At 38.2% G+C, this 11,198-nt stretch overlaps 2 protein-coding genes across 2 annotated transcripts in view; both read right to left on the reverse strand.

Moving 5' to 3' along the window:
* Positions 1–1,254: 1,254 nt before the first annotated feature.
* Positions 1,255–6,879, reverse strand: LOC122158266 (E2F associated phosphoprotein). Its single transcript, XM_042814813.1, has 6 exons — positions 6,792–6,879; positions 6,174–6,355; positions 4,809–4,907; positions 4,336–4,459; positions 3,503–3,622; positions 1,255–1,878 (listed from the first exon to the last, which is right to left on the reverse strand). Exons 1-6 carry the CDS (start codon positions 6,863–6,865, stop codon positions 1,614–1,616), a joined length of 864 nt encoding a protein of 287 aa, XP_042670747.1. The 5' UTR covers positions 6,866–6,879; the 3' UTR covers positions 1,255–1,613.
* A 187-nt stretch (positions 6,880–7,066) lies between these two features.
* The window catches only part of SNX6 (sorting nexin 6), a 24,515-nt gene continuing 20,383 nt past the window's right edge, over positions 7,067–11,198 (reverse strand). The window contains exon 14 of the mRNA XM_042814414.1: positions 7,067–8,911. Within this exon, the coding sequence (XP_042670348.1) occupies positions 8,858–8,911 (54 nt within the window). The 3' untranslated portion in view covers positions 7,067–8,857. The remainder of the gene's footprint in view (positions 8,912–11,198) is intronic.

Below are 11,198 nucleotides of genomic sequence, written 5' to 3' on the forward strand. Positions count from 1 at the left end.
CTACGTTTCTGAAATTACCAGAAAAAAAAAAAAAAAAGTTGCAACTTTCTAACAGTGAACCTATATAGCTTTCAAAGTAGGATTTACTTTTTTTTTTTCTGGAAAGTATAATCAGTCTGCATTAATGCAAATTCTACAAGAATGCACGCATGTAAGACAAAAATTTTGATGGCTCCTATTTTCCCCATCATCAATAACAAGTTATTTCCTTGAAAACTGTAAAGAAAAAGGTGAATATTGATATTTGTACTAAATTCCCTCTGTAAAAGTTAAATAAATCTCAAATTTCCTTTAAAAACAAACAAAACAAAAAACAAAAAAACACACATGAAGATAGCCAATATCCAAAAAAGCAATTAATAAGTATGCAACAGTTTAGGATGCTTAGGATGGTTTAAGAGTGTTTAGAAAGCTCTGAAAAAGTGCCAGAAGAGGCACAGATCACACCAATATGCATTGCAGAAAATTGTCCACTGCACTGTGATACTTGACTAGAAAAGGAATTTGCTTCCAGCATGTCCAAGTTGTGGCCTCTGCATAATTGTTATTCAGGCAATGACAAAACCCTAAAACAGCTTACTGATTCTTTTCCTTCAGTTCCTTTTTACATCCTGCTCCACCTTGGCTTGCTATATCACTTTCACAGATTCCTTCACATTAATCCCAGATACATCTAATATAAGACTCTGGTCATTTATCTTCCTCACAATGTAAATCCTCAAATTTTGGTGGGCAAACCAGCAGACTCTGGCCTACAGCATTTAGTATTTAAAGGGCCAAAATGTTCATCAGATTTACAAACTTAAAAAAAAAAAAAAAAAAATTGGAAGAAAAAAAAAAAAAAAAAAGTCTATGTCATCTCTGTCCTTTCTTCTGTCTGCTGCAACATCTATGCAATAACAACAACAACAAAAAAAATCAAAACAACCTGTCAGATTCTTTTCTTCATACCTCTTTATATAAAAGTTCCAAATTGCATTACTAAGCATTAAATGTTGATTTAAATGACACATGTTAGAATCACCCACACCAGCAAAGTTGACACAACCTAATCGTCCAATCTGTCTGTATAAAAAAATTACATTTTTGAGATATGAATGAGCCACAAATCCAAACACAATGACAATTCTTTCTTTATCTTAACTATGTTTGTGCAAATCAACAAAAAAATGCCAGCATAAAGGAGCCCACAATCTTCATGGGGAACCACCAAGTTTAACAGTTCCATAGAAATGATTAATGCAGCTAGAGAGAACCAGCTTATACAGTATTTATTCTAAGCAGTAGTTCTAATACATATTGAGGTAATGGGCAGTACATACACAAGGAATGATCATAATACACAGATCTTACACTGTATTTACAAAACATTAAATCCTCAACAATGCAACCACCTGACTGTAAAAAAATATCACTCTCAAATGCAAGCAGTTAACAGTATTCCTTTCATAAAAAGGAATACAGCAATAGCGTCAGAAGTCCAACCACTATGAAGTTCTCTCATAAAAACGTACATTTAAAAGAACACATTTTTAAAGACACTTCTGACACTGCCTGCATTTCTGATACTTCACACAATCTTAAACAGAGCACTTTTTTTCTGCTTTTGCATATTAGCTGTGGCTGGCTAGAACATTGAAGAAGTGAAAAACTTCATCTTTATCCATCACTGCCACCTCAGTTGAACATTCAGTACATAATACTGGATGATACACTTCCTCCTCTTCTTGATTTGACTGTACAGGAGTAGTTTCCTCGCTGTGCTTCCTTTTCTTATTTCTTTTCTTTATCTTCTTTCTGTATTTCAGAATTTCCTCTTTGTTAACAAAGCAGTTCATCACAAACATTGCCCTGTACTGTGTTTTGTAAGATTCATGTCTATGGAGAAGAAGAGAAAATGCAAGTCATACCACTGGTAAAACTCTGCTTCCATGAAATAAGGCATCATCTCTGGAAATCAGATTAAAGATAGGAACTGCCATGCCAAATGGCTGAAAGCCATACAAATATGAAGTTTTGTAAACAGAACAGTCCCAACTACAAAAAAATCACAGAAATAATTGAAGCTGTCTGTCTTGTTTTTCAGGAACGAACATAAAAAAAAAAAAAAAAAAACACTGGTTCTCACTGAAATAAGCACCCCTGGAGTACAGCTTGGTATTACACAATCATGCATATTCAGACTATTCAGAGCTTATGACAGGTAGGCAAAAATCTTGAAGTTGTGAACGCAAATGACTCAAATACTGGTATTTATAACCTAAAACATTTCAAGCCTGAAATTCTGTATGATAAACAATCACACAACACATTTTAAAAATCCTGCCTACAATAAAATATATTTTTCAGCAGTCAACTGTATATCAACTGCATAGCTGGATTACTTAGCAAACTTCAGGTCTGCATCAGCACATCTGTCCAGCTGCAATTTCAGAGTAGCCTAAACCAGCATGGTTGGCTGCAGAAGTCCTGTCTTGACTTCCAAGGCTTGTCTAATGGCATGCTGAGGTGTTTTAGTTTTTTGAACCCACAGAAGACAAGCCTGACAGTTTTCTGTCAGCTTAGCAAACTGAAATACTTTACTATAGAATAGAGTCAAGGAGTACCAGAACCAGCAAAGGAAAGAGGAAACAGAGTGAGAAACAGCACCCAGCACTGAGATAACTTCAGGCTGCTGGAGAATTTCACCTTTAATCAGCAAAAGTACTCAATAAATTAGAGGCAGTTTATTCCTCACTACAAAGAATTTCTTTTTCCTTTGCTCAAAAATGCAAAGTCTCCTCTTCTGCCCAGGTTAACAATAGTAATTAGGGTTGTAGTGCAGTGAAACACTGGAGGACAGCAAAACAAGCTATGAATTCACACCTAAATGCTTTCCAGATACTACTTAACGTAACTATACTCAAAACCACAACTCCTGGTACTCAAACCAAGAAATAACGTGCTGCCTTGATTTTGCTTAACCCTGTCCTAAAACAGACACTTCAACATGAAAATAATAGTTGAAATAACTCTATTCCTTTAACCATCAAACCAACATAACTAGAAAAAAATATATAGCACAGAATCATAGAATGGCCTGGGCTGAAAAGGACCACAACGATCATCTATTTTCAACCCTCCTGCTATGTGTGCAGGGTTGTCACACTAGACCAGGCTGCCCAGAGCCACATCCAGCCTGGTCTTGAATACCTCAAGGGATGAGGCACCAACAACATCCAAAATGAACTTCCAGTTTAGTCCCATTTTTCTAAACACGTTCCTTTACCTACTACGCTAAAGTCCTTCCTTGTTCCTCTTCATCTCCATGGTTGCAGGTTAAACTGATCACCATCATTCTTTTAAACTGGTATTCACCTACACGCCTGATTCACATATAGCCATCTTCTCTTTATAAGCCCCATGTTGCAAGACAGAATTAATCAAATTGTTGAACACACTAAAACTGCAAATGACTCAAAGAGAGACATTACAGAAAGACTTCTTATTGTTCACTAATTACCTCTGACAGTCCAGGCATAAAGTTGTCATGCAAGCAGGACAATTTAAAACAGCATCACTGTTTGGAACAGATGAAGGTTTTGTCTGTTGTGGCGGCAGCACTCTTCTTTGATTACGGTATCTACAGAATGAAGTGAGGAAGGATAAAAAAAAAGTGAAATTACACATCCTTGCCCATCAATTTGACCCTCAAATATTTTTTAAACTAAAATACATTGGTAATACCTGTCTCCTTCTCAACAACTTTTCACTAACTGAAACAACTAAATATAAGCACAGTGGAGAAAAACCACACTCAAATATTTTTCCATTTCATTTGTATAGATTTTCACCCAGAGATGTGCATACTTTTGATGTGGATTTGTGCCCAATAATCATTTTCCTGGAGAAGACAGGTATCTCAAGAACAATCTCTGTTGGTAACATACACTGATGTGCTTTTCAACAGACTTACATCTCTCCTCTGCTACAACAAGTACTTTTCACCCTTCCAAGAAACCTCAAGTAAAGCAGTTTTGAACTGTTCCTATTACACATTTTTCATCAACATCACAGTTATTTTTATAAGATCTATAGACTGGCTTAGTAAAGGAAGCTTTGATTTTGAAAAACTACATGTTTTAGCATTCTTTAAAGAATGCTAAAAGTCACTTTAAAGAGTCCATTTCCAATATATATATGCAGAAGTTTTACAAGTTTTTAAATTCCCCATGCCATAAATTCTAAGGCACTGAGTGAACTTGACAGTATAGGGTTTTTCTATACGTTCATAGCATGTCTACTGGAATTTTTCAGTTTATGGTAAGCATCCTATAATTATTTACAGTCTCTTACCTCCTCCTCTGTGAGTCTACCCACTCTTGGTCTCGACTGTCTTCTTCTGGGTCATATAGCAGCTCATCATTGGTAAGAATCCGACGTTGCTGATGTTTTCTTTTTTTCTGGACATCTTGCACAACTATAGAGATTTAGGCAAGCACAGGTTCCATCGGTTAGATATATGATGATTCTCTACTCAGCTGATCAAAAAGTAGTATTTTTTTCAATTTTCATTTTAAATACCTGCAATAAATGTAAACTAACTTGCAAATATCTAGTTTACCCCTCCTCTGAATAGACCACCCCAAAGGACTAAAAAACCTTACATACATTGGGATACATCATAAAGTTGCATGAACTTTGTCGAGACTACATAGGCTGGTAACTGCCCCCAAAAGGGGAATAGCTTCTGATGCCCTGAAAGGATTCCACTGGATCTGAGATACAGTACCACACTGAAGATGCTGTCTTCTCTCTCAGCCCCTTACCCGTTTTGTCTTCATCTTCTGAATCAGAATCAAAGTAAATGTCATCATAGTATTTTGAAGTGGTAGCAGATCCAGCCTGCCCAGTGCTTGAAGAAGTACCTGTGTGAAATTGAAAAGCGGTAAGAACATCTCACCAAAAGGACAACATGCATACAGCCCAGAACAAACCCTCATCTCCAAGTTGCCCGACTCAAGAGCCCCTCAGTCTATTTATGCATGTTAAGCTGCAGCTCTCCCAGTTTATTCCCATGTCCTGACCAACCACGTTACTTGTATTATTTCATTTACAGGTGAAACTGCTCAATTCCTTCGAGATGAACCTCAGGTATGGTACAAAGGAAAGTTTATTCTCTTCTTCTTTACAGTCATACAAAAAAAATACAAGTGTGGCAAACTGTTTCATAAACTTTGATCCACATAAAATCTAAATGAGAAAAAAAACAAAAAAACAACTACATCTCATACATTCTGTACTAACTTCATACAGAAAGTTCATAAAAGGTTCAGATCAATTGCCAATCACATCTACCACAGCCAGTCTGCACCAAAAGTCTCTGCACTGGGTGCACGTAGTACTGTAAGTGCTTTTTGTTAACTGCAAACACAGAATTAAAGATCAAGTTTGACCACTAACACAAACAAAACCATTAAATCTGCTGCACGGGAAATGAAGTTCCTACATTAAAACAAGCACTACATCAATACTGCAGAAAACTAAGAACACTTCACCAGATGTTTTGTACTAGGTAAAAAGAACGAATCTTTAAATGCCAGAGCAATCTACAGCACCCAAAACAGTATATAAACTCCAGAATGGATAAATCCTTTACACAGTTTCACCACTTGATGCAACTTATAATTATGAGCACTTTGGGGATTAATATTTTTCCTGACTCTTTTCCCCAGTCGATTTGGGATCTTAGGATCGTAACCCACCATATGCCATTCCTTTCAGCAAGAACATGCTCCAAACATTGATAGCATCCTGAGCCACTGGGCAAAGAGACTGCAAACCGCTTGAAAGGCTTCTAAATACACACGCGAAAATTACTTAAAACAGAAATTACAGAGACACTGGGGAAAAAAGAGGGCTGACCATAAAAAGAAAAATCACAGTGTAACAGGAAATTAGAGATTCAGAAACAACAAAAGCAAAAATCTCAGAACGGATGAAACAAATGCATTCAAGGTACCCAAGTACCCGTTGCTGCGGAACTGAATAGCCATTTTAAGACCTTTCCACAGGTCTCAAACAGTACTCCATTGCCACTGCAACCCCCCCCTCAGCTATGAGAACACATCAGCTCCTTAACTGGACACCACTTAACTCTCAGTTTCAGAGGCAAGGTGTCAAGATTGATTTACCCATTTCTGGTGATTTCCATTTGCCTTCTATGTTTCTCACAGTGGTGTTGAGCTCTGCCTCCATCTCCTTCTGGAACTCATCTTCACTGGAAGATTCACTCTCCCCAGTCAGGCACTCCCGTAACAGCTTCCGCTTCTGGTCCGGAGTGCCGTGCAAGAGCACATCCACCTCATCTTCAGAGCTACAAACATTCAAACATCACACACCTAATTATTATTAACAGCTCACTACACTGACTAATTAGGACAACCACCGTCTGAGCTGCGTCGAAATACCGAGGAGCACTTATCCGTGTATTTATGCGAAATCCACTGAGCTATTTTATTATTAACCAGATTCTGACTGGTTTTAATGCAAAGGAGCGACTGACTGAGTACAGCCTGCCGCTAGGCGCCAGCAGCACGGCTCCGGGGGCTCCGCGCAGCACTCGGCAGTTCGGTGTGTCGGGGATTACAAAGGCAAACACCCGGGCTCCAAGGGATCGCTGCCGTGACTTGTGGCGGACAGACCCCTCACACCCTCAGCGGCCTCCTCCGTTACCGGCAGCACGAGACAGACGAAAACCTGCAGCGAAAGGAAGCGGCAGCCCCCAGCCCGCCCCGGGAACCGGCTGGCACCTGCTGAGCGCTCGCTCCTCGTCGCTGGGCTCCTCCACCACGTACGGGTCGTCCTCCTCCCGCAGGCGGCTCATGGCGGCGCCCCGCCCCTCGCTGCCGGCCCGCTCCCGCCACTTCCGGGCTCTGCGCGACTTCCGCCGGAAGCAGCACGGCCCAGGCCCAACCCCCAGAAGGGAACGCACGCTCCCCCTCCCTCCACCGAGCACCGCCCCGCTGTGCTGCCCCCAGCGGCGCGCTAGGGTCAGGCTGAAGGTTGAAGAGACACACCCAATAGCAAGAGGCTTGAAAAAAATTTAATGAGCTACTAACACTGAACAACGAGGACTAGTCTAAAAACTGTTCCCACAATCCTACTTAAAATATTTACAATTGTGTTAACTGTATATACATTGTAGTCTTTTGTCCCTTACAGTCTATTTATAGATGAGTTCCTTAGGAATTATACCTTTTTATCTGGAAGATGAACAGCACAGTATTAGTGTAGTTGCCATTAATAGAAAATAGTATATACACGACGTGAGTTACTAATAGCCCCTGGGCACTGATAACCACACGTCTGAGGCTATGCCTAAGACGCTCAATGCAAAGAGCACGTGAAGCTGAGGAACCTCTGTCTTAGAAACCATTCCATGTGCAGTGCTGTGGTTTACTACACTGTGCAATTCACCCTATTTGAAAATAAACCTAGCCCTCCATGCAGCAGTACCGGAGAGTGTAATTACAGAGACAGCCACTGACATTTGGTTGGCATCTCCAAACATACAAACAAAAAAAAGCCATTTACTGGAATTCTGCTGCTCTACTGAAGGGCTACAAACCCATACAAAGCAGCAATCCCCCTGATGAATGATTAATCAAGTAAAGCCTAATTTTATGACATTCTGAGATTATACAAGAGAACAGCAGCTCTTGGAAAGGACTTGTGGTTCAAGGGAGAGAGAGAGAGCATTCAACAAATGACAGTGGATTCAAACAACATAAGGCGTCCAGAGCTCTAAATCCAGTTAGCAGGAGATACAGTTCAGGCATTCCTTTATTGGGTATGCCTTTACTAGTTATTTTCTGAAGCAAAGCTTCTCATTTGTATAAAAGTGGGGCAGTATTACCTTTTCTACTGAATACCCTTCTGCCAGTTTATTTTCCCCTTCTGGAAAGAAACCAGCTAGTTCCCTTAAAAAACACTTCTGCCAAAGAAAATGCAAAGTCAGCACTAAGGTAAGGAAAAAAAAAAACTATGCTCAATAGGGAAGTCACAGATGAACAGAGGCAAATGGGTAAACCTGAGAATGGAAGTGAAAAATTACCAAGTGAGTACTTCATGTCAAATCAATCTGGTACCTGTTTTACAGGATGAACAAAGAAAAATCTACTTAATCTGATTTACTAGAAAATATTAAGCTTATAGATGATACAATGTCTGCATAATTTTAGAAAAATCATTGATTTTATGGTTTATTTTACAATAATTGGATTAGTCTACAAGTTAAGGCAAACATACTAATGTATTTGCTTCTCCTTTTAAATCATAGTTATAAAGGTTACACAAAGTTCTTCAAAACTTCTAAGAAATGTTCACAATTGAAAAAAAGATTAAGTTTCTTGATATCAGTAAATGGAAAAAGCTAAGACAGTGTATACAATGCATTATAGGAACAATAGTCAAATATCTAATGGTCATAGTTAAGCCATTTGAATAACGTACTTCAAATGGTGAACTTCAGAAATTACTTACAAAAGTAAATGATTGGCAGCTGTATCATAGTATTCATAACATGTACATAATTATATTGGCTAGTTTCACAAGAAGAGCATTTGGTTTCTGAACAATGAAAGCATATAATGATTAAATAAACATGAATATGCATGATAACAAGTAAGCTGTTGCTTTGTATAGTCTTGAGCTACTTTCAGGTCTTTGTTTTAACTTTTTTCCTTTTTTTAAAGGAAGAGCTCACTTATGTGCACTTTGTCAAACAATTTCTCCAGGGAACTATAAATGCCTACTTAAAGTCATGAAAACAAAATCCAGGAGGGCAGCCCTTGTTAGCGGGAGGACGGAGCGTAGCTTATGTGTCGCCATTTAACACTGCCAGGCAGCTCTGCAGCAGCTGTAAGTTACCCTGTAAAAATACAGAAAAATATGACCACATCTTCTTGTACATTCAAGGTACAAGAAATGCTTTTTTTAAAACAGCAACAACAGTCATCATTAAGGGAAAACTGATACACGTTAAGTACATGTGAAGACATTTAAGGAAAAGATTTTTGTTGACTTTAAGAATGCTGTGTCATGACACTGAACTTGATATTCAAAAATAAGCGCTACTACCATTTCCATGTTGTTTTTTTTCCCCACGATTTTCTCACAGAAGATCTAGTTTGGCCATATCAACTATTCTATGCAGAGCAGTCTCAGCAAAAAAGTTCAAAGCTGTAAAGTTTTCATTCTTTACACAGAGTTGCCATTACCTGTCACTGCAGTATCATTCCCAAAACAGAAGCATTCATACACGCAAATAATGCTGATTTTATCAGAAAGTGTTAAGCAGTGCTTTGCAATCTTCTATCCATAGCAGCCACTTCAGCTTGTAGTTTTTTTTTCAAAGATGGGCACTGTGTAAGACTTCTCCCCACAGATTTATACGCTTAGCTGCTTGATTTAGCCACAAAAGTTTCAAAGCTGAGACTACAGAAAGCATTATTAGAACATTAAGTAAGTTTTATCTCTGCAGACAATTTCTGCCCTTCTTTCCAAACAGAGATTTTGTACATCAGTTTTTAAATGATATTTAAAGAATTCTAACTCTACCAAGTTGACTTTCAGATTTCTAATTGAATTTACAGAGCTAGCAGTTAAAAAGCTACCACTGCCAAGTATGCACAGGTGAACTACTGGTAAGCCAGGAGACACTCTGCAGAAGAAAACAATATATATCAGTATTCACATTGTTTTGTGCATTCAGTTATACTCAGATCAATTTACATCACTGTCTGTTCACTCTTAAACAGCTGTACTATATTTGTTCCCCATTCTGAAACCTCTCTGTAAGAAATAATAATGGATTATTAACTGCTAAATGTAATTCCTATCAGATTCAGGCAAAATGCAAGGACAAACCACTCTGAATGCCCTGTTGTAAACATGGGAGAAACTACTTCCTTTTAAAAAAAATCCTCTAAAAACTAACCTGAAAACATGTCTCCAAACAAACAAACAAAAAAAAAACCCTGTAACTAATCAGTATCAGAAGCTGTAATTGTGTAATTATCAACGTCCTTGATAAATTGTCCACACAACTACTGAAGAATGGGTAATTCTTACTTTTTCACAGTTGAAAGCCTACCAAGTGACCAGTGGTAGATACACAAAAGGACGTTCGTTTCTCTGCCTGAAAAGGTCAGAGATCATAGCTCTCGCCTTTAGCAAGGTTTTTTTATACAATCCACATTAAGCAGTTAACCACATTAAAACAGAAGGTCTGTTAGGTCTACCAAACCCTTTTCAGACTTATTCAAAAGACATATTTCAGTTACAGCTTCAGTAGCTTTTTGTTCTTTCATGTTTATAAGTGCAGGGGACAGTCACAAGCTGCTTCACTTGGCTTGAATTCTGTGATATGAACAAGCTCCATATACAGGAGATGTGTGTGGACCTGGTGGCCCATCTTTGCAGCGTAAAGGATTCATTAACCTAAAGGCTCTATTACTGTAACATTTAATTATTAGCTAGTAACAAAGTCATTAATGGAATGGATTTAGTTTAAATTGATTTAGCTTGAAGTACTTCTGGACTGCATGCCTGTTACCTATAGCAGAAGTGTGACAAGTGATCTTTTGCCTATCTCTTTACAGTTCAGCAGGAACATGAAATAATTTGCAGTTCATAGGCTATTACATAGCACAAAAAGGTTCTCAGTCATTTCCAGTCTCAGTATGACAGCCTACTGACACACAGGCACACCATTCGTTTTCATTAAGTTCACAACAAAAACCTTATTTAAGTTATAGTAAATGAAGGACAACAGAGGCACCATCACTCTTTCTAGCTGCAACATTTTATATACTTGACTTGCATCAGCACAGCTCAAAAATCCTCCAATTTCACATTCAGAAAAGTACTTCTTACCAACTCAAATTCCTGAGCACTAAAAATTACAGTTATTGGTAGACTGCGGGGACAGAAGCAGGGAATAAATGACTTCTGACAAAACATTTAACCAAATCCCTTAGCTGTGGATTTTGCTTATTTTCTTCTTCTGCCAATTCCAAACAAACATCTGTTATCAATAAAGCAACAAGGTGTTTTTGTTTTTCCTTACTTCAGAATTTATAAAGGCAGTATATATTTATATTTGTGGGAAGATCTTTGTGGTTTTTTTTTTTTTTTTTTTTTTTTTTTTTTTTTTT

The sequence above is a fragment of the Centrocercus urophasianus genome, unplaced genomic scaffold (genome assembly GCF_019232065.1).
Source record: "Centrocercus urophasianus isolate 14NV4802_14NV808 unplaced genomic scaffold, USGS_Curo_1.0 seq_14, whole genome shotgun sequence".
In the NCBI taxonomy this organism is placed as follows: domain Eukaryota; kingdom Metazoa; phylum Chordata; class Aves; order Galliformes; family Phasianidae; genus Centrocercus; species Centrocercus urophasianus.

What these genes read in the sequence shown, in the direction of transcription:
- LOC122158266 (XM_042814813.1), bottom strand. Translation starts at nt 6,865, where the DNA reads ATGAGCCGCCTGCGGGAGGAGGACGACCCGTACGTGGTGGAGGAGCCC. An exon ending in GTAGACTCACAGAGGAGGAG is followed by an intron (nt 3,623 to 4,335) that starts GTAAGAGACTGT and finishes TTCATTCTGTAG; the next exon opens with ATACCGTAATCAAAGAAGAG. An exon ending in TTATGCCTGGACTGTCAGAG is followed by an intron (nt 1,879 to 3,502) that starts GTAATTAGTGAA and finishes TCTTCTCCATAG; the next exon opens with ACATGAATCTTACAAAACAC.